Source organism: Pipistrellus kuhlii, unplaced genomic scaffold (assembly GCF_014108245.1).
Source record: "Pipistrellus kuhlii isolate mPipKuh1 unplaced genomic scaffold, mPipKuh1.p scaffold_m20_p_9, whole genome shotgun sequence".
NCBI classification, from domain to species: Eukaryota; Metazoa; Chordata; class Mammalia; order Chiroptera; family Vespertilionidae; genus Pipistrellus; species Pipistrellus kuhlii.
In genome coordinates, this window is record NW_023425595.1 from 9,224,072 (window position 1) to 9,249,457 (window position 25,386).

Genomic DNA, 25,386 nt, shown 5'->3' on the forward strand with positions numbered 1-25,386 from the left:
TGGGCACTCCGGGGGTGCCCCCTCCTCCCCCAAGCAGTGCCAGGCTTTGTGCCATTCCCTCACTGGTAGGGAGAGACAAGGCGCAGGTGATCTGGTGGCCTGTGGAGAAGGGGTGGCAGGACAGGTGAGCTGGCAGAGAAAGTGGAGCAGGTGTTCAGGAAGGTGAAGAGAGGATGGTTTTAGCAAGGAAGGCCACAAGGGTCCTGCCTCCCGGCAGGTGGCTGAGGGCAGCTCAGTGTTTGGAATGGCGTTGGGGCTTCTGGCACTCATTAGAATGAGTACACTCCCCCGGCACCCTCCGCAGCAGGGCTGGACGGCTTTGCAGACCTCACCCAGTACTTTCCCACAGGGATGTCCTTGCTGTGCCTTAGAGGGAGACCGAGCAGCCTCGTTCCAGAAAAGTTCTTGCTCTCAGCCCCGCAGAGATCCAGACACGTGCACAAACCCAAATGCAGAAGGCTTTTCTGCTGGCTTCCCTGCCCCCCTGCAGTCTCCTCACGCCGCCCCCCATAAAGACCGGGGTGGCCTCTCCCCGCATCTGCCTCCGTCCTCGGAAGTAAAGGCAGATGTCAGACGCTCTCCGTTTCTAGGTGCCATTCAGCCTCTCCCCGAGACTCTGGAGCTGAGCGTCAGGGAGGCTTACAAAGGACTGAGTTTGTTGGTTTTGTTTTCCTGCCTTAGTCTGTGCCATTTTCCCCGGAGGGGACACCTAACCTAGCCGCACCTTGCTGGGGACGAAGGACGAAGGGCCTTGCCCTCTGCCCTCCGTTGTCGAGGCCAACTCCGAAATGGGACCCAGGGCTCCAGACTTCCAGCTTCCTTTTATTTTATTTCCATCAGCTTCAGGCAAGAGAAGTCCTTTAGGCCAGACTTTGTGGATTACGGTGCCTGGACTGGGGAAGCCGGGATAGGTAGCCGAAGTGCCCATTACTCCCGGGGCAGCCTATAGTATAACTGGGGAGAGCATCTGTGCTCCCACACATGGGAAACGTGGGCTCCCTGGAGGATTCCCTGCTACCCTCAGACTCCCTGTTGACGGAGTCAGAGGCCATGTCATCCCTCCCCCACCACCAAGGGCCTCCTCTGCTCAAAGGCAGGGGCTGTGCTGGGCTCCTGGGCCCAGGCAGGGCCATGGCCCAGCCCAGGTCCTGACGCTCCTGGTCTCTGTGCCCGACAGGCGCCCGCCTGCCCCCGCATGGAGACCTTTTTTAGGAGACACTTCCAGTGGAAGGCGCCAGGCCCTGGAGAGGGGCAGCGGCGGCCCAGTGGCGTGGGGCTGCCGACCGGCAAGGCGCGGCGCCGCTCCCCCGCCGGCCAGGCCTCCTCCTCGCTGGCACAGCGGCGCCGCTCCAGCGCTCAGCCCCAGGGCTGCCTCCTGGGCTGCGGGCTGCGGGCCCCGGGCACCAGCCGCCGCCGCTCCAGCACTGCACCCCCAGCCCGCAACCCCCGCTTCGTCGTGAGTGAGGTGCCCACCTCACAGCCTGCCACTGTCGGGGCCCAGCTTCTGGGCGCACCCCTGCTGTTGGCCGGACTTGTGGGCATGAGTGAGGAGAAGGAGGAAGAGGGGGTCCAGGAGGAGGATGTGACAGTTGCAGCATTGAGTACCACCCAGCGAGACACCAAGAGATCGGGGCCCTCCCCACGCCAGAGCGCGGGGACCCTGCTGCCCGCGCCCCGCTGCCTGCACGGGCGCAGGACCTCCTCCCACCTGCTGCCCGCCGACGCGGTGTATGACCGGGCCCTCTGGGGCCTGCATGGCTACTATCGGCGCCTCAGCCAGCAGCGACCCTCAGGCCAGCAGCCTGGCCCCGGGGGCCGAAAAGCCTCAGGCGCCACAGCCAGCCCCGCGATGCCTGCCCGCGTGCGCCCACTCTCCCGCAGGCGCCAGGTAGCCCTACGGCGCAAGTCGGCCGGACCCCAGGCCTGGAGCGCCCTGCTTGCGTAGGTATAGCCGCGGCGGGCAGGGCACGTGGTGCGGCCTCCAAGGGGGCTGGCGTGGAGCGAGGGCCTCGAGGCTCCGCCTGACCTCGGGGCGCCCTGCTTTGGAGCAGCGCCCCCAGAAGGGCTGTGAGGAAGGCTGAGTCTCCTGCAGGAATCCTCTCAGTCTTGGGCTGCAGGGGGGTGGGGGGGGAGGTCCTCTACTCTCCCTATTGCCGTCCCTATCTTGGTCTTGGGTTGAGGTCACCATGAGGGCAGAGGTCCCAGGTGGGGAGGGAAGAAAGCAGAGTCACCAAGTGCGCAGCTGGCCTCAGCTGTCTCCTCTTCTATAGGAAAGCTATCACCAAGTCGGGCCTCCAGCACCTGGCACCCCCTCTTCCTGCTCCCGGGGCCCCGTGCAGCGAGCCAGAGCGGCAGATCCGGAGCACTGTGGACTGGAGCGTGAGTGGCTTGGGTGCTGGGAGGGGCAGACGGGTACTGTCCCCATTGGGCTCTGGGCCACACCAGCAGTTGGGAGTGGAGGTACTGTGGGCAGCCGTGAGAGGAGCCCATGGGCCTGTAGGGTCAGGGCAAGCCTCCTGGGTGGCCACGTTTGAGCCAGGTCTTCCAGAGTAGGGACCGTGTTGGAAACAGGACGGAGCAAAGTAGATAGAGGCGGCCGGAGCAGGTTTGTCTTGGGAGAGAGAGGTTGTGGGTCCAGGGCAGGGGCTGACGGGTGAGCTGGGTGGCAAGCATGCCCTGAGGATGCTCATCTCACTTCTAGGAGTCGGCAACCTATGGGGAGCACATCTGGTTCGAGACCAACGTGTCGGGGGACTTCTGCTATGTCGGGGAGCAGTACTGTGTAGCGAAGATGCTGGTGAGTGCGTCGTGTGCAGCACACGGACCCCTGGTGATGGAGCCAGGTCTAGAAGCCTGTTGGCCGACCCCTGCTGGCTGCACAGCCGCAGCCCCACCCGGGGAAGGTGCAGACATGGCTGTCACCTGAGCGCCTTTGCTGTGGGCTGCCTGAGGGTGGTGAGAGGAATGGGAGCTATGCCCCGATGCCAGAGTCAGCAGCGGGGGTTCCTAGTGCACACAGAGGGCGGATGTGCTGGGAAGATGTGAAGATTGGCTGCCCTTGAAGCAGCATCCTGGGTGGAGGTGCCTGTGCCTCAGGGCCCTCTCTTTCCTGCAGCAGAAGTCGGTGCCCCGGAGAAAGTGTGCAGCCTGCAAGATCGTGGTGCACACCCCCTGCATCGCACAGCTGGAGAAGGTGAGTGTGGCTGCTCGGCCTTTCCCGCCCCGCCTCTTCGGGTGTGAACCCTCTCAGAGTGCACGTGTCTGCACACACCTATATGTGAGGCGTGTTACACAAGCATTGCCTGCCAGGGGGCCACAGTGTGTACGCTGGTGAAAAGCCAAGGACCCTCAAGCTGACATGCCCACATTTGAATCCTGGCTCCCATCTTTATTAGCCGCTATATCCAGCATGGGACGCGTTGACTGTTACTCAGCAGGATGAATTAATAAAGCATGGCCATAACACAGTTTTGTCAGGAGCCAACCTAATCCTTGGAAGGGGCAGTCGCCTTGCTGAAGCTTCATAGCTGGCTCAGTCATGTGTAGTCCGAAATCCTGGCTCTAAATACTGCAGCTGTAGAGACCTTTTCCCAAAGCCCGCTGTCCAGTGTGTCTGCAGCTGGGCCGGAGGGTCCAGGCAGAGGCAGGAGGGCTGCCAGGCTGAGAGGGCTCCCAGGCAGCAGAAACCCAGACCAGCACACCGGAAAGCCTGTAGGACTAGGAAGGGCACCAACAAGGCGAACGTGGGCTGTGTCCCTCAGCCCTTACCTCGCAGAATAAAGCTTCCCTACACTCCGCTAAGGCTGAAGCAGGGACAGTTGGGAGAAAAGAAGCAAATGCAACCTCAGGCATTGTAGACCTGTCATCACCCCTAAAGTGAAAGTCAAACCAGGGTCCCACAGCTTAGCTGAAGGTCTTCAGGGACCGGTCAGCACTAGTCTGCTGGCAAGGACTGGGGTGCCTGCAGGTGCCTAGGCTGGGAGTGCCAGGGATGGAGGGAAAATATAGGAAACCATGGTGCCGTTCTCATCCTTCCCCATCCCAGGGTACTGGGCAGAGGAAGGAGAGCTTCCTTCTGGCGAGGAGGCAGGATGCAGGGTGGTGTCCATGTTCTAAGGGCGCCCGGGACAATTTGGAGCTATCCTGTCTTGTGAGGAGAATGCTGAATACTCTGTCCTGCAGGGGTTGGCCATATGCCTGACCCCAAAGGGGGGTTCCGACACTTTGGTGGACACTGTAATCTTTCACAGATAAATTTCCGCTGTAAGCCGTCCTTCCGTGAATCAGGCTCCAGGAATGTCCGTGAGGTAAGTGCTCACGGTAGTTTAAGGCCAAGTTTCCTGAGTGGATCTCTCTGCAGTGTTCCCAAGTGCCACCAGAGGGCTCAGCTCTTTCTAGGCTGTCTGGGGACCCAGGGAAATACAATGGATTAGGCTCTGAGAAAGCCTCAAAGGGGAGGGTCTGGCTAGCCCTGCCTACAGAGGGGGTGGGGCACCACTTGCCCCCTCTGAGCCTTGACCCTGCTCCGGGCCTTCATCTCACGCACAGGACTGTGGGAAGCTTCCCATTCCTCGTCATTGATATGTTGAGGGGTGCAGGCCATGCTCAGGGCTCATTTCCTCCAAGCCTCACTCCCAACAACCTCTCTCCTCCTCCACCAGCCAACCTTTGTGCGGCACCACTGGGTACACCGGCGACGCCAGGATGGCAAGTGTCGGCACTGTGGGAAGGTGAGAGGCCTGCCCAAGGAAGTCAACTGGCCTGATGCCCACTGGACCTGGGCCCATGCTGTGTGTCCAGTGTGGCCTGTCCGTCACTGTACAGAGTCCCAGGGCTCACGCTCAGCAGGATGAGTCACAGTCAATTCCAAAATTCCTGGACTCTGGGCTGGGCAGAGAGCAGGGAGGAAGGGCTTCTTCCAGCGCAGTGTGTCGGGCCTGCTTTGAGGTCAGTGAGCCCCCTGAGAACCTGTGGTCTTGGGTGCTAAGTCAGCAGGTGTTTGCTGAGCGCCCGTTGGGTGTGGACACTGAGCTGGGCAGCAGGCTCCTGCCTTCCTGGAGGAGGGGGTGGCTCGAAGACACACTGCAGGTGGTCTTCCCAGCACTGTCCGCAGTGATTTTGTCCCCTTATCGTGGTTTACTTCTTGTCTGTCTGCCTCAGTAAGTGAAGGTCCTGAATGGTCTTGCCCCGCTTTCCTCCGTTGACTTCAGTGCCCAGCACAGTGCCTGGCATTCAGTGCCCTCAGTGACTGCAGTGTGCAAGGGAGTGACCGGGGCCTGGCCGGGTCTGGGGTCCAGAAGGAGGGATCTGAGTCAGGCAGGAGTTAGCTGTGGGCCCTCCCAGCAGATCTCAGGTGCAACTCAACACTTTGCAGTTACCTCAGAGCACGGGCCCCCGGCCAAGCCTCCTTGTTCTGAGGGCTTATTTTACAGTGTTTGAGGTTTCCTTTAAACTTTAAAAAATGTGCTCAATTTCCCTGGGTGGAGAGAGGTAGACAACAGAAGGGGGCCTGGGTCTGCTGCTCCAGGCCCCCAACCACCTGTCCACCCTAGGGCTTCCAGCAGAAGTTCACCTTCCACAGCAAGGAGATTGTGGCCATCAGCTGCTCCTGGTGCAAGCAAGCGGTGAGTGTGCTCGCCCTGCTCCCGCAGGCCAGCCCGTGCTGCGCTGGGTTGGGGTCCCAGGCCTCAGCTTGGCCCAGCTCACATTGTTCCCCCCCACTAGTACCACAGCAAGGTGTCCTGCTTCATGCTGCAGCAGATCGAGGAGCCGTGCTCCCTGGGAGTCCACGCTGCTGTGGTCATCCCACCCACCTGGATCCTCCGTGCCCGCAGGCCCCAGGTGAGTCCTTCCTGCACCCTTGACACCCCACCCCTTGGGGTCTGCCAGCCACCCCAGCTCACCCACCTTGTCACCAATGCCCTGCTTCCCTCACAGAACACCCTCAAGGCAAGCAAGAAGAAAAAGAGGGCGTCCTTCAAGCGGAAATCCAGCAAGAAAGGTCCCGAGGTTAGACCCGGGGCCAGGCGGGCGGCTGGAGGGAACGGGAGAGAGGAGCCTGTTTCTTGGAAGATGCCTTTGGCTCAGGCTTTGGTGGGTCATTTTGGACTCTGGGGCCCTGAAGAGGATGGGAAGTCAGACCTGCGAGTTGCCTCTCTGCGGCCAGGCCCACCAGAGTTCTGACCCAGAGGTGGTACGTGGGAGGCAGCCAGGGGTCCTGCTGAGCGTGGGGATAAGGGTCCACCAAGACTTGAAGGAGCCTTTCCTTACGGGCTGTGTTTCCCAGGAGGGCCGCTGGAAACCCTTCATCATCAGGCCCACCCCGTCCCCCCTCATGAAGCCCCTGCTGGTGTTTGTGAACCCCAAGAGTGGGGGCAACCAGGTATGCACAGCCTCCCCGCTCCTCAGAGCCTGGGGGGAGGCATGGGGTCCAGATTCCTGCCCCTTCCCCCAGAACCCACAGCTGTTCCAAGTTCCGTATCAGACTTCTGCCCCGTCTTTCCCAGGGATCCTGGGGGGAATCTAATCCTCTCTCTACCCCATCCCCCTTACTGGGCCTGCTTCCCAGGCCTTCTCCCTGTGCTTGTCCCCACCTCAGCCCACCACCCCTGACCCTCTTGGCAACTGGTCCCCCACAGGGTGCAAAGATCATCCAGTCTTTCCTCTGGTATCTCAATCCCCGACAAGTCTTTGACCTGAGCCAGGGAGGGCCCAAGGAGGCGTAAGTATTGGCCAAGGCTCTGTGGGGACAGTGGTGGGGGCTTGCCCGGTGCTCAGGGCCTAGCCCACAAGTCCTGACCCGCTCCTGTCTCCACACCCCAGGCTGGAGATGTACCGCAAAGTGCACAACCTGCGGATCCTGGCGTGCGGGGGTGACGGCACGGTGAGTCCTCCTGCTTCTGGCTGGGCCCGGGCCTGGGCCTGGGCCCCCCTGGCCTGACCAGGACTCTTCTGCTCTGCCCCCTCCAGGTCGGCTGGATCCTCTCCACCCTGGACCAACTGCGCTTAAAGCCACCGCCGCCTGTTGCCATCCTGCCCCTGGGCACTGGCAACGACTTGGCCCGTACCCTCAACTGGGGCGGGGTGAGAGCCAGGGGAGGTGGGCCGCTGGGTGGGCTGTGTGGTGGGGAGGCCTGTCCTCAGGAAGGGCTCCGCTTCTGCTTCTCCCGCCAGGGCTACACAGATGAGCCCGTGTCCAAGATCCTCTCCCACGTGGAGGAGGGGAACGTGGTGCAGCTGGACCGCTGGGACCTCCGCGCCGAGCCCAACCCTGAGGCGGGGCCCGAGGAGCGAGAAGAGGGTGCCACTGACCGGGTGGGTAGGCCAAGGCAGGGCCAGTGGGTGTCTGGGATTCCCATTCGCTTGTTCTGGGACTTTGGTCAGGCTCTTCGTTCCTTCAGATGCCGGCTTCTTCGTCTATACAATGGGAACAATGGTTCTCACCTCACAGCGTTCATTATTGAGCCACTTGGCAAATATTTACTCAGTACCTGCCGCCTGCCTGGCACCGTTCTAAGCAGTGAGCAAGACAAAGTTCCCCTTGTGGAGCTCCCACGCACTATGGCACACGGGGAAGGAGAGTCAGGGAGGCATGCCAGCGGGCGGGGGTGCTCTTGTGTACAGGGCACCTGTGGGAGCCAAGGGGCAGAGCCTGAGGCAGGCAGGGGGCGGGGAAGAGGTTTTGGTGGACCCTGTGACCTGCAGAAAAGGCCTCTGAAACGTGTGGCTGAGCAAGCACAGTGCCCCTGGCTGCGGCTGGGGCTGGGCCTGGAGCAGGGAGGTGTCTGTGAGGCCTGACCCTCATGCTGGTCCCTTGAACTTTTCTCAGCTGCCTCTGGACGTCTTCAACAACTACTTCAGCCTGGGCTTTGATGCCCACGTCACCCTGGAGTTCCACGAGTCTCGAGGTTGGCAGTCTCTCGCTGAGGTGGCCTCGGGAGGCTGGGGAGGCAGGGGCGCAGGAGTGTCTGAGACTTCCCCCCCCCAGTAAAAGGCACCCACGCTCAGCCCGGTAAGCCCAGCAGGCCCAGAATGACTGACTTCCCCCATTTCTTGTCGCCACCTAGAGGCCAACCCAGAGAAATTCAACAGCCGCTTTCGGAACAAGATGTTCTATGCCGGGGTGAGTCTGGGTCTGCTGGCCCGGCAGCACCCCCCTTCCCATGCCCCACAGAGCCCCTGCCAGAGGTGGTGAGGGAGGGTCTCTGTCACCAGATGGTGACGCCACTGTCTCCCACAGACAGCCTTCTCCGACTTCCTGATGGGCAGCTCCAAGGACTTGGCCAAGCACATCCGAGTGGTGGTGAGCAGGCCGGGCTGCAGGCAGAGTGGACAGGCCCAGGTGGGAGGGAGGCTGGCTTGGCACGCACGTGTACCCCCAACACCCTCCCCGTTCCTGTCTCCAGTGTGATGGGACTGACCTGACCCCCAAGATTCAGGACCTGAAACCCCAGTGCATTGTTTTCCTGAACATCCCCAGGTGAGGAGGGCAGGCTCTGTGGGCCCTGCTGTCTCCGTCCTGCAGGACTGTCCTCTGAGCCCTCGTGCTCCCTCCCTCCAGGTACTGCGCAGGCACCATGCCCTGGGGCCACCCTGGGGAGCACCACGACTTCGAGCCCCAGCGGCATGATGACGGCTACCTCGAGGTCATCGGCTTCACCATGACGTCCCTGGTGAGTGGGCCGGCACGGGCCTGCCTGGAGCCCCCTTTCTGCTTTGTGCAGTGCCCAGCACGGCTCCAAGATGGAAGGGGGTGTCACCAAACTTCCCTTCTCTGTCTCCTCCTCTCTCTGACTGAGAGTATCTGTCAGCCTCTCTGTGTCTGCGGGACACATCCATCCCCTCTGGCTGGACAATCGCCTCATCGCCTCTGACTGGCTCTTGCCCTTACCGCCCCTCTCTACTGGGGTCTCACCCTCCCTCCACTCCCTGTTGGGGTCACTTCCTGTTAGCTCTCTGGCCAGAGCCTCCCCTGGAAGGAGCAGAGCCGGGGACCCCATCATGCTGCCCCGGCCCCTGACCTGAGCCCTCTGCGCCCACAGGCAGCGCTGCAGGTGGGCGGGCACGGCGAGCGGCTGACGCAGTGCCGGGAGGTGGTGCTCACCACGTCCAAGGCCATCCCGGTGCAGGTGGACGGCGAGCCCTGCAAGCTCACCGCCTCGCGCATTCGCATCGCCCTGCGCAACCAGGCCACCATGGTGCAGAAGGCCAAGCGGCGCAGCGCCACGCCCCTGCACAGCGAGTACGTCCCCTCACGGCCTCCGTGCCCCGGGCCCACGGCCAGCCTGCCCTTCGCTGAGCCTCGACTTCCCCAGCTGGAAAGTGGCTAACAGTCCCTCTGCCCCAGGGCAGTTGGGAGGAGACCCTTGGCTGGGTTCCTGGACAGGGCCCTCGCCAAGTCCCCTCTTATTGCCCCGCCCTCAGCCAGCAGCCGGTGCCCGAGCAGCTACGGATCCAAGTGAGCAGGGTCAGCATGCACGACTACGACGCCCTGCATTACGACAAGGAGCAGCTCAAGGAGGCCTGTGAGCGGCTTGCGGGGCTCGTGGGGTGGGGCGGGGGAGGGGCGGCTGAAGAGCCACTGAGTCCCCGAAGGGCCGGGCCGTGGGATGTAGCCGGCTGCTCACCGCCTGCTCCGTCTTCCAGCCGTGCCGCTGGGCACCGTGGTGGTCCCAGGAGACAGTGACCTAGAGCTCTGCCGCGCCCACATCGAGAGGCTCCAGCAGGTGAGGCCGCGGCGGCCGCGCCTGCCCTGCGCTGTTCCCTCCCGCCCCGGGGTCTGTCCTCACCCAGCCCCCGCCTTCCTTCTCACAGGAGCCGGAAGGTGCTGGAGCCATGTCCCCGGCGTGCCAAAAACTGTCCGCCAAGTGGTGCTTCCTGGACGGTAAGTGGCCCCGGAGGGCTGGCTCCTGGCAGCCCCAGTCCACGCCCTGCCTCCTCCCTGGGGGTCCTGGGTCGGGGCAGCAGAAGGCCTGGGCCTGGACAAGGGACCCTGTGTCCTCAGCCAGCTCCCTGTCTCCCACAGCCACCACTGCCAGCCGCTTCTACAGGATCGACCGAGCCCAGGTGAGCGCCTGCAGCGTCTTCATGTTCCATAGCACTCAGTCGCCCATGTCCATGGACAGGCACGGCCCTGCCTCCAGAATAGGGTGCACAGGGACGGTGCCAACAGGGAAAGGGGGCCGGTGTACCCAGAAAAGGCTTGCCGGGTGGGTGGGAGGGCCTCAGAGTGCAGGTGCCATCCAGGAAGACAAAGGAAAAGCACATCTGGCCAGGGGTCAGGTTGCCTGGAAAAAGGTTTCTCAGTGGAAGGGGCTGGTAGGCCCAGGACACAGAGGTCAGTGCCTGGGTGTGGGGATGGGAAAGGGGAGGGGGGAATGGAGAGGCGAGGGGCAGAGGGGAGCAGGCCACTCGCCTGCCTGCCTCTTGCCAGTGTTCACGCCCAGAGCAGAGGCTTCTTCAAGTTCCGCTAGCCTGCAGCCCCTGCACCCACCATTGGCTGCCCTGGAAGGCCGTGACCCTGCGCCCTGACCCTCAGTCCTTGCCTCACTACCCACAGGAACACCTCAACTATGTGACTGAGATCGCCCAGGACGAGATTTATATCCTGGACCCAGAGCTGCTGGGGGCATCGGCCCGGCCTGACCTCCAAACCCCCACTTCTCCTCTCCCCACCTCCCCCTGCTCACCCACACCCCAGTGAGTCCCGGGCTCCCCCAGTCCCTGGTTTAAGTCCCACCTGTAATCCAGCCGTTCCCAAAGCTCTGCCTTCAGCCCCAGCCACTTCCCTGGGTGCAGGCCTCGCACTCAGCTAGCTGCCTTTGTGACCCCATCCTTCCTCCCAGCCCGTATGACCCTCAGCGTCCTGTCAGCTCTCCCCCACATCTGATCACACCCCCATCTAAGCCACGGTGCCCCTGCCTCCGGCGCTCCTGCTCCCCAGCCTAGAACCTCAGTACCCAGTGGGCATTTCAGGGCACACGGCCTCTGCCTGCCCCCTCCTTCCCATCACCGCAGGCCGCAGGCCGGCCCCACTTGCCTCGGTTCTCTGAGGCTCAAGTTTGCCCGCCTCCGCACTTGCCTTTGCTGCCTCAGACACTTCCTGTTCTTCACCTACACCTGGTGTTTCCTCCCCAGCGGAGTCTTCCTGGGAACCTCATCTGACGCTGCCGTTCAATCACACTACCCTGTCCTGTGTTCTTCATAGCACTTCCTGCTCTCAAAAGACTTTATTTATTTATCTACTTGTTTGTCTCCCCGGCTAGAATGTAAGCTCCCTGAGAGCCAGTCTCCGTGTGCCGTGGTCACTGTGGTATCTGCAGTGCCTAGGGCAGCACGTGGCATGTAGGAGGCACTCAATAAACCATTGAAAGAATGAAGGGCGCCCCTGCTTGGGGCTGGGAAGGTGACGGGCCGGCCTGTGCTGTAGCTGGGTCATGTCTCACCCCACTCTGTTCGTAGGTCACTGCCAGGGGATGCTGCCCCCCCTAAAGGTGAGGCTTCTCCCTGGTCATCAGCATGAGGTGGTGGGGAGGTGGGCCCCACACACAGCCTTACGCAGACACACCTGCTGAGGTACACGTGGTCACATTCACCATGAGCCCAGCCCCCGGGACACGTGCCCAGCAGCCCCATGTGTACATTCACCCACCAACACAGCCCAGGCCTCCGGCCCTGGCGTGTAACAGGCAGGTGTTCCTGCAGGTGAAGAGCTGGTTGAGGCTGCCAAGAGGAACGACTTCTGTAAGGTACTAGCGCCCTGGCTCCATGTCTTCTCCTCGGCAGCCCCCTCCAGCACTGGGGAGCGGTGCCTCTGGGTGGGCCGAGAGCTGGCCTGTCCAGGCACAGTTTGTCGTCGTCTTGCCCTCAGCAGGGTCTCTGTGGTGATTGTCCCATTCCGCCTGGCCCCTGTCCAGCCACAATCTGTGTCCCTTCCTAGGGGCTTCCCAGCTCAGTCAGCCTGTCCCCAATGCTCAGAAAGGAGCGGGTCTTAGAGGAACCGCAGGCTCCAGGGCCTGGGTCCTCGGGGTGAGATAAGCCCTGACACTCCGGAAAGACCTCCCCTAGGGAGGGATGTGTGTGAGCACGCTAGTGCCAAGCCTGTAGCCTGTGAGTTGGGGGGCATTTCTGTGGCTGGAAAGGCTGGGCCAGAGGAGCCCCAGCCCCGCTCTGCCTCCCGCCCTCAGCTCCAGGAGCTGCACCGAGCTGGGGGGGACCTCATGCACCGAGATGGTCAGAGTCGCACGCTCCTGCACCACGCAGTCAGCACTGGCAGCAAGGAAGTGGTCCGCTACCTGCTGGACCACGGTAAGCTGTGCCACGGGGGCCCCTGGGCTGGGCCCCGGAAGGGAAGAGAGGCCGCCAGGCCTCTGACCTGTCCCTCCCCTCTCCACCAGCCCCCCAGGAGATCCTTGATGCTGTAGAGGAAAAGTGAGTATCCGGCAGTGCAGGACCCTGGTTACCCTGGAAACTGCCATCTTCAACCCCTCCTGTTTGGTCTGTGGGCACCCATAAACCCTTTCCGGCCAATCTGTCCTCCTCTAGGCCACACCCCCTTATCCTAGGGCCCCAAACTTCCTGCCCTTTCTGGTGGCCCTCGGGAGACAGATGGGAGGGCTTAGAGGACCGGATGGGGTCCACAGCCAGCCCCTGTTCCCCAGCGGGGAGACCTGTCTGCACCAGGCAGCGGCCCTGGGCCAGCGCACCATCTGCCACTACATCGTGGAAGCAGGGGCCTCGCTCATGAAGACAGACCAGCAGGTGAGCAGATCCACAGGATGGGCAAGGAGTCCACGGAGGCCCCAACCAACGCTCTCCCAGACTTGGGCCCTTGTGAGAGGGAAGCCTGGGGGAGGGCCAGCCACCTCTGGGGATGCCTTAAGAAACCTGAGCCCGCTGGGGTGGAGCTGGCCCAGCCGGCCCAGCCTCCCTCCCCCTGCCCACAGCACCTGCCCTCCCCTCAGCCTGGTCCCGGCTCCTCCCTCCTCCAGGGCGACACTCCCCGGCAGCGGGCAGAGAAGGCTCAGGACACGGAGCTGGCCGCCTACCTGGAGAACCGGCAGCACTACCAGATGATTCAGCGGGAGGACCAGGAGACGGCTGTGTAGCTGGGCCAGTGCCGAGGAGAGACAGCACCGGCCGGCGCACCAGCCCCCTCCTCACTGCCACATTCCAGTCGGACAGCCAGGGGGACCCAGGCCCTGGGAAGGAGCCTCTGCTGCCCCCCGAGGAGCCGCCCTAACGAGGGCTGGATTCTGAGGAGCGACAGCATCTCACCTACCCCCCCCCGAGCCCCGGCCTGACCTGGAGGCCCCCTCCCCGGGGGAGTAGGAGACTGGACTGGACTGGGCAGGCCGATGGGGAGCTGGGGCTGGGCCACCAGTGGGTGCCTCCTTGGTGTTTGGGAGGGGCAGAGGGGCTGGAAGCTCTATGAGGAAGCCTTCCGAGCCACCTGGTCCTTAAGGGCCCTGCTCCGAGGCTCCTGGGAGCCCCATCCCCACTCCTGCTCTGACCCCATCTTCCTACCAACCTGGAGCCTGCTGCAATCGCCTGCCCGCTGCCCTGCTTGGCACCTACCCCACTGACCTTCCCCAGTATTTCCTCGAGGACTGTGGCCTGGGGGTTGGGGTGGGGCTCTCCTGGTGACTTGTTTACAGCTGGGTGTGACTCAGTAAAGAGATTTTTTTTTTTCCTTTCTGCATTTCTTTTCTTTCGGGATATGACAGAAGCAGCGGCGTCTGCTGGGGTATCCTCAGAGTGGGGGGACTGGACACTGTGAGCCCAGACCCTTCTCTGGGTCTCCTCAGGGGGTGGGGCCCAAGAGTCTGCCCCGGACCTGACCTCTGCCCGGCTGCCTAGCTCGGTGGGGCGGAGGGAGGAGCCGAGTTCCTCCCCTTCCCGCTTCCCGCCGGGACGATAACAATGAAAGTGAAAGAAGGGGGGCCGGGGCCGGATTGGATTCTTAGGTCTGTTTGCCCTGTGGCCTCGGGCAAGCCCCCTCCCCCAGGCCTCAGCTTTCGCTGTTTAGGGGGGTTCGGGTGAGGTGATCCCCAGCCCCCAGGGTGGGCCTGTGCTGCTGCTGCCGGAGCCAGGTCTGGAACTTCTCAGAACTTGTCAGCTCCCAAGTCTTCCCCACCCCAGGCCCGCGGGTTCCTCCTCCGGCTCCCCCACACCCAAACCTGGGCTCCGGGAAAGGCGCAGCGCCAACCCCTCAGCCCTGTGCCTCCTCCGGGGTCCCCGTCCCCGGCTCCCAGCGGAGCGGAGCGCCTCCCTGCACCGGAGGCGAAGCATCTGGGGGCGGCCCTCCTTCCCAGCAGCAATGGGGGGCCTGGGGCCGAGCAGGCCCCGGGGAGCGGAGCGGGACCCCGATGGGGTTAAACAAGGCGCCGGGGACGGAGCCACGGGAGCCGGGACGCGAGCCGGAGATGCACCGGGTCCCCGGGCGCGCCTCCCCGAAGGCCGGGCGGGGAGGCCGGCGTCCTCAGGGAAGTGGGGGCGGCCCCTGGGAGGGGGCAGAGGGCGGGGAGAGAAAGCTGGGGCCCGGGACTGGGGGTCCCCGGGCCACACGAAGGCTCGGGGTCCGGGGACCCTGGGCTCAGAAAGTGGGGGGAGGAGGGAGGTAGGGGCCGGAGAGCCAGGCCTCTGCGGGCGGAGGGCACCGTCGGGGCGAAGCGCGGATGCTGGACGGGCGGCGCGCAGCCCGGGCGGAGGCGCCGGGAGCGCGGCGCGGGGCGGGGGGCGGGGACGCCGGGGTCGGGCGGGCGGGCGGGGGCGGGGGGCGGTGCGGGTTTGTGGGGAGGGGGCGGGCCCTTCCTCCGTGGTGGGGGGAGACGGGGGAGGGGGCGGGGGCCCATGTGACCGGCTCAGACCGGTTCTGGAGACAAAAGGGGCCGCAGCGGCCGGAGCGGGACGGGCCAGCGCTGGAGGGAGCGCAGCGTCGCGGGCAGCGAGCGAGTGAGCGTGGGGCCGGGGCGGCCGCGGTCCGCCGGGGGCCGGGGGATCGGGGGGGTCCGAGCCGCGTCCTGGGGGGCGCCTCCCGGCTGTGCGCCCTCGGGGAACCGGGCCCTCGAGTCCGCCCGCCGCCACATGAGCAGCCGGAGCCCCTGGGCCTCGGAGGGAGGAAAGGCTGCGGGGCGGTCCGTGCGGGGCTCCGTGGGGCAGGGGGCGGGCGCGTGACTCGGACCCTCTCCCCCAGGATGCAGCACCGAGGCTTCCTCCTCCTCCTCGCCCTCCTCACCCTGCTGCTGGCGCTCACCTCGGCGGCGGCCAAAAAGAAAGGTGGTGGGAGGTCTGGGGGTGGAAGGGTGGAGGGGGGCCTGGGGGCGGGCAGGGGAGGCCGGGAGCCCTGGCAGGAGGGGGAGCCCCGGGTGCTGAGCCCCGTTCCCCGTGCGCCGCAGACAAAGTGAAGAAGGGCGGCCCGGGCGGCGAGTGCGCCGAGTGGACCTGGGGGCCCTGCGTCCCGAGCAGCAAGGACTGCGGCGCGGGCTTCCGCGAAGGGACCTGCGGCGCCCAGACCCAGCGCCTGCGGTGCCGGGTGCCGTGCAACTGGAAGAAGGAGTTCGGAGGTGAGGGGGGGCCCGGCGGGAGGGGCAGGGACGGGGGGGGGGGCACAGGCTCCCCGAAGCCCGGACAGCCCGGCTCTGACCCTGGGCCCCCCCTCTCCTGCCAGCCGACTGCAAGTACAAGTTCGAGAGCTGGGGGGCGTGTGATGGCAGCTCGGGCACCAAAGCCCGCCAGGGCACCCTGAAGAAGGCGCGGTACAATGCCCAGTGCCAGGAGACCATCCGCGTAACCAAGCCCTGCACCCCCAAGACCAAAGCCAAAGCCAAAGGTCAGCAGCCGGGAGAGGGGGCAGGGGCGGGGGGTGGGGGGACTCTGCCCCCACCTGTGAGGGGAATGGTTAAGCCTGAGGTTGGGGGCCCTGGTGAGTGAGCCCGTCTGTAGGGACATCTTAGGGGGAAATGGGGGGGGGGGGGATATGTACTGAGGTCCACCGGCCGGTGCCCAGGTGGCAGGAGATCCTTCTGGCTCCGGCAGGACAGTCTGGCTGCTCTGAGAGCATCTGCTTAGAGTCCAGGGCAAACGCTAGAAGGGCTGGGCTTTGTTCCCCTGTCCAGCCCGGGGAGCCCCTGGTCAGCGTGCCCTTCCTAGCTTGGAGGGCTTCTCTGTCCTCATGGCATCCCTGAGTCCCCGCAGCCCAGAGGCCCTCCCTCAGGCTAGGCGGGGAGGCTGTTGCCCAGGGTTGCGGACTGGGAACTGGAGGATCTGACCCCCAGGGAAAGTTCCAGCTGGGAGAGTGGGGAAGGGCCCGCAGCGTAATGGCTGCCCTGTCCCACCGGCTTTCAGGTCCCCTGATGGAGCACCACTAGGGGGCAGAGTTTCCTTCTCCCTGAGGAGCAGAGGCATCACCTGAATTCTCCTAACGAGCATTTCTTTTCTTGTTTTACAGCCAAGAAAGGGAAGGGAAAGGACTAGAGGCCTGGCCCCCGTCCTCCCTCTCCCCCGGCCCCAGAGGAACCCACCAGTGCCTTTTGTGACTCTTCAGCTTTATCAATCATGCCCTTTCCTCTCCCCCTCCCCCCAAGTGCCCAGAGTGGAAAGGGACAAGGGATTCTGGCATCTTGAGCCTCCTCCAAAGGGAGAGTTTGATTCCCATTCCCCTATTTTCTTACCCACAATGATGCCATTGCTAAAAAAAAAAACAAAAAAAAAAAACCTAAAAACAAATAAAACTCATTTTCTCCCAATAAAAGCTTTTCTTTTTTAATATATAAAAGCCCCTTCCTGGGGATTTTGCTGTGGTGATCTGTTGGGAAGGGAGAGTGTGGAGGGAAAGCTGGCTTTCCTGGGGGCTCGGTGCTCCCCGGAGCTCATAGAAAAAGACCAGTTTTGACATTTATTCCACGGCCCCTCTCTGCCCTGTGAAAGGGCACCCCCATCGAGGCCTCTGAGCCTTTCCGTCCTTGTCCGGGGCCACGCCACAGCTGGAGCAGGAACCCACAAGACTAGGCTGACACTCCCAGGCAAAGGTCCTTGGGTCCAGCCACTGCCAATCCGGAAGTTTCTATCTGTAAAGATAAGGGTTGCTTGCCACCTTCACTGGCACTGAAATCGGTGGGTAAAGTCCATCTCTGTCTGGTGACCGAGGCCTCCGTCACTCTGCAGAGGCCAAGGGAACGCCACAGCCCCACCCCCACTAGGTCACAGCCCCTCCTTCACTCTGTGTGACCTGCTTGGGAGGGGAGGGCTCTTCAGAATCAGTGGGCTGTTCCCCGCTCAGGCTGGGACCCTCGGAGGCCAGGCCTCGCTCCTGAGTGTGAATGGAGGACCTGCTGGCCCATCCTGACTGACTGGCCGGGCCTGGGCTGAAGAAGGCGGGTGCCCCAGAGCCCACTCTGCCTGGCCTCCAGCCAGCCCGCCCACCAAACCAGGACCTGGCCGAGTAGCTGCAGCAAGGAGTGGGGTCTGGGAGAGGGGGCTGAGCCTTCATGCAGGGTGCAGGGGGGCAGAAAGCACCGGTTACAACAGAATGGGGAACCCTACTCTCCTCCTCAGTTCCCTCCTTTACTAAGCATTGACCTCTGCTTCTCCCAAGGGGGTCCTGGCTTCTGCTCCCCTCCAGATGTCCATTCTTCCAACCCCGCTGGTTAGTCATAGGGCCAGTGTCCCTGAAGGCCAGTTTCCCCGTAGGCCGGTGCCCCCGAAGGCCAGGGTCCCCGTAGGCTGGTGCCCCCGAAGGCCAGGGTCCCCGTAGGCCAGTGTCTCCGAAGGCCGGTGCCCCCAGCTCCCTGAGGCGGACAAGAGAGATGAGTCAGGCAGTCCTGGTTCAGACCCTTCCTAGGCTGACCCTCTGAGCAAAGAGCTGGTCCCTGAATCCAGCCAGAGCTTCCTCCTGAGCCTCACAGGGCCTGGGACCTCAGTCCTCTTCAGCGACCATGGACACAAGAGGTGCCTCCACACCTTGCCCCCATACAGTGGAGCCACATGGTCCCACAGCACACACATGCGACCACCAGGACCACCTCCGACGCCCCTGCCTGTCTACCTGGCAGTGCCGATGTTCCGATACTGGCACAGCAGCAGGTGCCGGAAGGTCTTTTTGAAGGTGGCGTTGCAGAGGGCGTAGCAGGCGGGGTTGATGGTGCTGTTGACGTAGCAGAGCCAGTAGCCGATGGACCACGCCGTCTCGGGGACGCACTTTTGGCAGAAGGTGTTCACCAGGACCATGACGTTGTAGGGCGTCCAGGTGAGGATGAAGGCCAGCAGGATGGCGAAGATGGTGCGCGTCACCTTGCGCTCCCGGGCCGCCATCTGCCGCTTCTTGCGCACCTGGTTGCGGGCGATGCTGGCGAACTTGCGGGCCACGTTGGCCGCCGGGCGCATGCCCGCCGGCGTGGCCGGCACGATCTCGATGGCCGTCACGCACTCGTTGCCCGTCTGCTTCGTCACGATCTGGATCTTGGACCATTTGGAGGCGGGGTTGAGGGCCCGGGGCTGCAGGCGAGGGGTGGGCGTGGCGGGGGCGGTGGTGACCTCCGTGGTGGACAGCTCCGTGGGCGGCCGCTCCTTGGCGTTGTGGGTGGCGCTGCCCGAGCTGGACTCGTTGGACGTGTCCTTGTCGGCCGGCGGGCGCGGCGGGGGCGGCAGGGCGGGCGGGGGCGCCTCCTCCAGCTTCCCATTGCGCAGCTCCTCCCGGGCGGCCTGCGGGGGCGCCTTCTTGACGCTCTGCTTCATCAGGGGGCTCTTGAGGAAGGCCAGGGGCTTGGCCTTCTTCTCCTTGGGGCCCTCCGGCCGGTGCTTGTGCACGCGGCTGCGGCTGGCCAGGGAGATGTGGATGTACAGCACCGTCATGATGACCACGGGCAGGTAGAAGGCGGCGATGGCCGTGCCGAAGGTCACCGCCGGGTTGGACAGGAACTGGATGGAGCACTCGTTGTCCGGCACCGTCCGCTCGCCCACCACAAACTGCCAGAACAGGATGGCGGGCGCCCAGAGCACGAAGGACAGGACCCAGGCGGCGGCGATCATGAGGCCGGCCATCTTGGTGGTGCGCCGGGCCGGGTAGGTGAGGGGCTTGGTGACGCAGAAGTAGCGGTCGAAGCTGATGATGAGCAGGTTCATGACCGAGGCGTTGCTCACCACGTAGTCCAGGGCCAGCCACAGGTCGCAGACCACGGCGCCCAGCGGCCAGTAGCCCTTGATGATGTACACGGTGTAGAGGTTCATGGAGAATGCGCCAATGATGAGGTCGGCGCACGCCAGGCTGAAGAGGAAGTAGTTGTTGACCGTCTGCAGCTGCCTGTTGACCTTGATGGACAGCATCACCAGGATGTTGCCCACCACGGTCACCAGGCTCAGCGAGCCCGTCACCGTGACGATGAAGACCACCTCCACGGTCTCGTAGCGGCTATGGGCTGCCGTGACCAGGCGCACAGACTGGTTGCCTGGGCTGCCGTCGACGGGCGTGAAGTTGGCCATTCTGGTCGGCAGTGTCTGGAGGAGGGAGGAGAGAGAGAGGAAAGGTGGGCTGTTGAAGCGGATTGGAAGGGTAATGTGGGGTGACTGGAGTCAAGGGGCCAGAGGAACCTCATCCTGCGGAACTTGAGGGGACTCTGTCCCGTCCCCTCCTCATTCGTGTGCCCGTCATTTACTGAGTGGGCGCTGAGGGCTGCGGTTACAGAGCGCGTGAGACACCCTCGGCCCCCCCGCTCTCACGGAGTTTACAATCGGATCAGGAGAGACAAACAGTGAGCAACGACAAAGAAGTGCTAGGAAGAAAGCAAGGGTGAGTGATGGCACAGAGAGTGGGTGGGGGACAGACAGGGCTGTCCCCTGCTGGCTGAGCAGTGAGGCCTCTCCTCTCCAAGGAGGTGACCTGGGTGATGACAAGGAGGCAGCCACCCACGGGGGCTTCAGAAAGAGGCCTCGTCAAGGGCAATGGCCCTGAGGCAAGGACCGGGGGCCAGTGTGGGTGGGACCCAAGGAAGAGAGAGCAGAGGGATGAGTCCAAATGTGGCTCTGGTCAGAAATATTCATTCAGCCTTTGGATCATTTATTTTCTTCTTTTTAAATATATGTTCTGATTGATTTTAGTGAGAGAGGGAGAGGGAGAGGGGAGAGTGACATCCTTTGGCTGCTTCTGCACACTGCCTACTGGGGTCTGAGCAGCAGGAACCTCTTGGTGCAGGGGGCTACCCTTCACCAACTGAGCCACACCAGCCAGGGCAGCGTTGTTTTTTGTTGTTGTTGTTTTAATTGATTTTTTACAGAGAGGAAGAGAGAGGGACAGAGTCAGAAACATCATTCAGCTGCCCCCTGCACAACCCCCACCGGGGATGCACCCGCAACCAAGGTACATGCCCTGACCGGAATCGAACCTGGGACCCTTCACTGGACAGGCCCGACGCTCTATCCACTGAGCCAAACCGGTTTCGGCCAGGGCAGCCTCTTGATCGTTTCTTAAGCAAACTACCAGGGACCCGCTCTCCAATCCCTTAGCAGCTAACATTTACCCTCCGCTACATGCCAGACACTCTCAGTACTTTTTATCAGTATTAACTCGTTTCATTCTGACACAAACCTATGCGGTAATACTGCCATTTTCCGCTGCTTATAGACGAGGACACCCAGGTGTTAACCTGACCAGGTGCCACAGCTCCTGACATCACGCTGCTGTCCCAGAGCTACGAGTTCTGGCTGAGGGAGGCCCAGAGAGTCCCCGCGATCCCAGCTGGGGCAAGGCCTCCCAGAGGCGCCTTGAGGATGAGGGGATGGTGCTGTGCGCAGAGGCTCAGGGTAGCACATTCCCCTCCCAGACCTTTCATCCTGCCCTCAGGCATGGGGGTGAGGTGCCAGGTAGTTTGAATCTGTCAGCAACCAAGGGCTGAGACCCTGGAGCCATCAGAAGCCCAAAGGGCCATCACTGAGGGAAGACACACCTGGCTTCCCAGGGCTCACAGTCAGCCCCAAGGGGTGACAGTGTCCCAGAGGGAAGAGAGGGACTGCCGCAGGGGGGAGGGAGGGGCCTAGGGCCTGCCCCTCAGGGCAGCCCTGGTCCCAGTCGGCCAGTTAGGGTCCCTCAGGATAAGGCCCCAGCCCTAAGCCTGCGCTCCCTCCCACCCAGGCTCCTCTGGACCGCCCCTGCCCCCCTTCCTCTCCCGAACTCGTGCTGGAGGCCCACACCCTGTGCACAGAGCCAGGGCAGCCGCTCTGCCCAGCTCCTTCACACCCGCCGACGCACGCACCGTTACACACACACACACACGCCCGGGCCCATCTCAGCACCCCCAGTCACTGTCATCTACGCAGCTCCGTGCGTGCGTCTGTGTGAGAGGGGGAGAGGCCGAGGGTGTGGAGGGAGGAGGGAGGAAGGGACCAGCACTCTCGCTGCAGCCCGGCTTCAACGCCAGCTGGGACTGTGTGGCCCTAGACACGCCACCTCACCTTCCTGCACCTCTCTCCTTTGCAAACCAGAGAGGATTCCTCAGGACAGCCTCCCACCTGGGCCGCCATGGGGATCAGCAACTAAACTCCATCTCCAGCCTGAAAATGCACTGGAGGCTGGAGCCGCATCCCAGTGACCCCCCCTGCCCGGCCTCAAGCCCCCCTGATCCACCATCGCAGACAACAGACCCAGCCTCCCGGCCTGGCAGTTTAAATGTGCCAGATCCTTGGTCCTCTGGAGGGAGAGGCTCAGCGATGGATGGTGTGTGTGTCCCCCCCCCCCCTCAAGGTCACAAATGAATCGAGATAACGCCTCCTCCCCAGGGTCCGAGGGCCCCTTTCAGCTCTGAGAGAATCTAGCGGTGGTGCGTACAACCCTGGGCGGGACTGAAATAATGGCTCAGGCGTCACCCTCTGAGCTGGGAGGGCTGAAGCACCCGCGTGGGGAGGCTGCCCTCCCAGGCACACGCAGGCAAGCAAAGTGGGCAGGAGTGGTCTGTCAGCCAGCCCCAAGAGCACGGTGGTGCTAGCCTCTCAGGACCAGGACACAGCCCAGCGAGCCCAGCGAGATCAGAACGGGACCCAAGGTGCCACTCAGGAAAAACATAATCCCTCTTGTTTATTACGTGTTAACAGTGAGTCGGGAATCCCTCTGAGCTTTTAATATAGATTATCTGGTGTAATCCTCACAGCAGCCTGAAAAGGCAGGCGATAGTAGTCTCCCTCATCTTACAGATGTGTCTTCTCACAGGTGATGATCACGTTAATTAAGTTGCCTAAAATCAGCCAGTGTGTAAGCAGGCACGGGGGCAGGATGAGAACCCAGGAGCCACGTTCCCGATCCTAAATTCTGCCTCAGAGTTCATTTCCTGCCTCTGCTCTCTCCCCTTTACAACCACACAAATAGGAGTGGGGTGGCCCATTCCCTCCGCCTCCCCTCACTGAGCTTTCCCAGAGAGATCTCTCCTCTCCATTTGAGGACATCTTGTCTCCAGGAGGTGGCGGGCGGTTTAGTCCCGCTCTGGGCCCGCTTGGGGGAGCTTCCAGATGCAGACGGGGCGAAAGGCAGCCGGCCCACCCACCTGTCTTTCTGAACCCCTCAGAGTCCTCCGCAGATTTCCTGACCGAAACTCTCCCTCCTTTCTCGGACGCCTGGCATCCGGCGAGGCCAGCAGCCCCGCCCAGGGCTGTACGCACCGCTAGATGGCGATGTCGGCCCCTGGGCGCCAGCAGCTCCGGCCCTCGGGCGGGGAGTCGCTCTCGGTCAACGCCCCCAACTCCACCAAGACCACGAACACCGAGGAGGCCCCAGGCCGGGATCCCCTCGCCAGGCCTCGCCCCGGAGCTGCCCTCGGCTCCTCCGCGCGGGGTTCAATGAGGGGAAAGTTAAGGGCGGCCGAATTCCACCCGGCACCGGCGAGGAACGTGTGGGCGGGAAGGCGAGTTCGAGTTCTGTGTGTGATGACTGGGGAGCGCGAGCGGAAAGGAGCGAGTAGCTGTCTGCGTGTGTGTGTGTGTGTGTGTGTGTGTGTGTGTGTGTGTGTGCTCGCCGCTCAGCCACGCCCGGGTACCAGTGCGCCCCGTGTGCGGGCGAGCATGCCGTGCCGTGTGGACACGTGCATGTGCACGCCTGTGTGTGTGTGTGTGTGCCTGGTCTGCTGGGGCCTGGGGGCTGCACACCGTTCGGGTGTGCCCGCGCCTGCGAGCGTGTCTGCACGGATACATGCGGGGCTGGCAGTGAGTGGCCGCCACACTCCAGACGCCTCTGCCGGGAGGAGATGCCACGCAGGCGTTGTCTGTCTGAGCGCCCATCCAGGCGAGCCGAGAGCCGGCTTCTGTGGCCGGGGAAGGGCTGGGGCAGGACAAGGCCCAGGCTACACTCTGGGTGGCAACTGGTCCCCTGACCTCCACACACCACCTCACCTTCCTACATCTCCTTTGCAAACCAGTTAGCTGCGTGCACAGTGGTCTTGTGCCCCCCACCGCTTCGGTGCCGAATCCCAGCCTTCTGCACCGGCTTCTGTCGAGGGGCCGCTGCTGGAGTCCCCCTGCTCGGCCTGCGGGACACCAGGCTGGGCTGAGGGTGCCCGCTCCGGGTTACCGCCAACGGGCGGCGCCGGGGAGAGGGTGCAGGCGGCGCCTCTGTCACCGGAGGCCCAGGCGCGGGGCTTGGGGTAGGAAAGTGCAGGATTCGTCTCCCACACGCCTCACCCTGGCCCCCGCTGGGGAAGCAGCACGGTGAGCCCTCGCGTCTGGATTGGACACCCCGTTTCTCAAACCCGGGGACTGGGCGGGCCGCTAGGGCCAGGCTGGGACTTGAGGAGGCCCATCTGGAGCTCCTCCACGGTGCCTGGTGGTCCAGGGGCCCCGTCTCTCCAGGGCCCGCCCTCCCCCACCCCTGAGCACGCAGCTCCGGAGCCTCTGGACGTGGGCACGGGCCCTCGAGCTCCCCATCCCCTTTCCCGGCCAAACGGGAGCGCCTGCTCCGGACCCCTTGGGCATGGGGAGGGGTTCTTAGGCTTTCACGCTGGGGCTCCGGGAACGCTGGGGCCCTTGGATCTGTCCCTGGGGGGGCTCGGGAATGCAGGGGAGAGAGAAGGGACGCGGGGGATTTGATCCCGACACTGTGCCTGACACTTCAGCCGAGGAGTCCTGGCATGGGCAACAGCGAGGGAGAGTCCTGGATTGGGGGTTGCGGGGAGGCGCCAGAGAGGGCAGAGGTGCTTTCCGTCGGGGTTCAAGGTCGCCGATGGAGGACTCCATGGCCAAGAGGGGGCTGGCGGCGCGGGGGGTGGGGGCGGGGAGACGGGCGGGAAAAGGGCTCTTTGGGGTTTTGGAGCCCCACGCCCTGCAGAGCCGCCCGTGGGAGGGCTGGAGCGCGGGTCCCGCCCCCGACGGCTGCCCCAGCCTCCTCGGGGCTGCTGGCGGCAGGCACACCCTGTCCACATCCTGAATGCCCATCGCCTCCCAGAGGCGCATCTGCAGCCTCGGAGCGGTTCCCGGCCTCCCTTCCAGCGGTGCCCTCTGCAGCCCCCCGCCCCGCGCTCGCCCCAAAGAAGCCTGGGGTCCCCCGGTCCCAGTCGGACCTGCCTCTGAGGAGCTTCGGAGGGTCCGCGAGCCCCGCGTCCTTCTCCCCCAGCCGAGTCCCCCCCGCGCCCCCGCGCCGCCGCGGAAGTCACTTACCAGACACCTCCGCCCTCTCCCTTCGCACCTGACAGACGGCGGGACGGGAGGGCGGCCCGCGGGCCAGCGGGCGGGGCGGGCAGCCGGGCGGCCGGGCTGCGGGCCGGGGGCGGGGACGGGGTGCGAGGGGCGGCCCCTGCTCCGCCCGCAGCTCCCGGCGCTGTGGCTCCGACTCGCGCTCACGCTCGCACTTTCCCCGAGCCGCGTGATGTCACGGGGAGGCAGCCAATCCTGGAGGGGCCGCGCCGCCCGCCCGGGGCCGGCCGCCCAACGGGGACGCGCGGGGGGCTCCGTCCGCCGGGGCGTCTGGGACCCCGGCGACGCGCGCCCCTCCTTGGAGCCGGCCGGCAGCTCCCCGCTCGGGCACCGCGGGGACACCGCCACCCACGCCGACAGGGCGGCTGAGCTTGGGGGCCCGGCCCTCGGAGAGGCTGGGGGGGTGGGGTGTCCGCGTTGTCATGGGGATGCGGCGCCCCCTCGCGGGCTGGGGGAGAGCGCTGGCAGCCCCGTCTGGCTGCGCTACCCTCCACCCCCCTCCCCTTCCGCTCGGACCGGGCACCGGGACTAGGAGGCTGCCTGGCGCCCAGCTGGGACCTCACTCCCTACGTCGCCCCGCGCGCAGTTCGGCCCCAATAGGAGGTGGATGAGTGGGTAGGGTCGGCTCTGCTGCCGCGGCTCCGTCGAGGCAGAGCCGAGGGCCGGAGGTGTCCAACCCCGCGGCTGCGCGCAGGCCGCCGGCAGCGGGAGCAGAGGGCGCCGTCG

General features: G+C 64.1%; 3 protein-coding genes and 1 long non-coding RNA gene across 23 annotated transcripts in view; 2 read left to right on the top strand and 2 right to left on the bottom strand.

Moving 5' to 3' along the window:
• DGKZ (diacylglycerol kinase zeta) overlaps positions 1 to 13,298 on the top strand; it is a 40,732-nt gene extending 27,434 nt beyond the window's left edge. For 3 of the 14 annotated variants that reach the window (XM_045578104.1, XM_036427498.2, XM_036427494.2), the window contains exons 2-31: positions 2,271 to 2,379; positions 2,702 to 2,797; positions 3,116 to 3,193; positions 4,251 to 4,307; positions 4,662 to 4,730; positions 5,553 to 5,624; positions 5,725 to 5,841; positions 5,938 to 6,009; positions 6,287 to 6,382; positions 6,639 to 6,721; positions 6,823 to 6,883; positions 6,970 to 7,083; positions 7,174 to 7,314; positions 7,829 to 7,907; positions 8,067 to 8,122; positions 8,240 to 8,302; positions 8,406 to 8,479; positions 8,561 to 8,672; positions 9,042 to 9,241; positions 9,424 to 9,524; positions 9,646 to 9,725; positions 9,814 to 9,883; positions 10,025 to 10,065; positions 10,559 to 10,698; positions 11,461 to 11,492; positions 11,704 to 11,747; positions 12,186 to 12,306; positions 12,396 to 12,429; positions 12,642 to 12,759; positions 12,990 to 13,298. In XM_045578104.1, the coding sequence (XP_045434060.1) occupies positions 2,271 to 2,379; positions 2,702 to 2,797; positions 3,116 to 3,193; positions 4,251 to 4,307; positions 4,662 to 4,730; positions 5,553 to 5,624; positions 5,725 to 5,841; positions 5,938 to 6,009; positions 6,287 to 6,382; positions 6,639 to 6,721; positions 6,823 to 6,883; positions 6,970 to 7,083; positions 7,174 to 7,314; positions 7,829 to 7,907; positions 8,067 to 8,122; positions 8,240 to 8,302; positions 8,406 to 8,479; positions 8,561 to 8,672; positions 9,042 to 9,241; positions 9,424 to 9,524; positions 9,646 to 9,725; positions 9,814 to 9,883; positions 10,025 to 10,065; positions 10,559 to 10,698; positions 11,461 to 11,492; positions 11,704 to 11,747; positions 12,186 to 12,306; positions 12,396 to 12,429; positions 12,642 to 12,759; positions 12,990 to 13,106 (2,647 nt within the window). In that variant the 3' untranslated portion in view covers positions 13,107 to 13,298. The other 11 variants (XM_036427497.2, XM_036427496.2, XM_036427493.2 and 8 more) reach the window with 10 other exon arrangements.
• Positions 1,975 to 15,710, bottom strand: LOC118713114. The gene is made up of 3 exons (XR_004986216.1): positions 15,630 to 15,710; positions 10,980 to 10,984; positions 1,975 to 2,008 (listed from the first exon to the last, which is right to left on the bottom strand). It is a non-coding gene; the product is annotated as an uncharacterized LOC118713114 (long non-coding RNA).
• MDK (midkine) lies at positions 13,727 to 23,230 on the top strand. 7 transcript variants are annotated; one of them, XM_045578106.1, is made up of 6 exons: positions 13,947 to 13,964; positions 15,194 to 15,276; positions 15,396 to 15,563; positions 15,668 to 15,829; positions 16,448 to 16,486; positions 23,220 to 23,230. In XM_045578106.1, exons 2-5 carry the CDS (start codon positions 15,195 to 15,197, stop codon positions 16,471 to 16,473), a joined length of 438 nt encoding a protein of 145 aa, XP_045434062.1. In that variant the 5' UTR covers positions 13,947 to 13,964; position 15,194; the 3' UTR covers positions 16,474 to 16,486; positions 23,220 to 23,230. The 7 variants fall into 7 exon arrangements, with proteins under 7 accessions (XP_045434063.1, XP_045434062.1, XP_045434061.1 ...); XM_045578107.1 differs by lacking the exons at positions 13,947 to 13,964; positions 23,220 to 23,230 and adding an exon at positions 13,727 to 13,744 and having other exon boundaries at positions 16,448 to 16,743; XM_045578105.1 differs by lacking the exon at positions 23,220 to 23,230 and having other exon boundaries at positions 16,448 to 16,743.
• Positions 17,776 to 24,953, bottom strand: CHRM4 (cholinergic receptor muscarinic 4). The gene is made up of 2 exons (XM_036427500.2): positions 24,625 to 24,953; positions 17,776 to 19,491 (listed from the first exon to the last, which is right to left on the bottom strand). The coding sequence occupies exon 2, from the start codon at positions 19,474 to 19,476 to the stop codon at positions 18,040 to 18,042; it is 1,437 nt and encodes a 478-aa protein (XP_036283393.2). The 5' UTR covers positions 19,477 to 19,491; positions 24,625 to 24,953; the 3' UTR covers positions 17,776 to 18,039.
• Between the last annotated feature and the right edge of the window lie 433 nt (positions 24,954 to 25,386).

What these genes read in the sequence shown, in the direction of transcription:
- MDK (XM_045578107.1), top strand. Translation starts at nt 15,195, where the DNA reads ATGCAGCACCGAGGCTTCCTCCTCCTCCTCGCCCTCCTCACCCTGCTG. An exon ending in GGCGGCGGCCAAAAAGAAAG is followed by an intron (nt 15,277 to 15,395) that starts GTGGTGGGAGGT and finishes CGTGCGCCGCAG; the next exon opens with ACAAAGTGAAGAAGGGCGGC. An exon ending in GACCAAAGCCAAAGCCAAAG is followed by an intron (nt 15,830 to 16,447) that starts GTCAGCAGCCGG and finishes CTTGTTTTACAG; the next exon opens with CCAAGAAAGGGAAGGGAAAG.
- CHRM4 (XM_036427500.2), bottom strand. Translation starts at nt 19,476, where the DNA reads ATGGCCAACTTCACGCCCGTCGACGGCAGCCCAGGCAACCAGTCTGTG.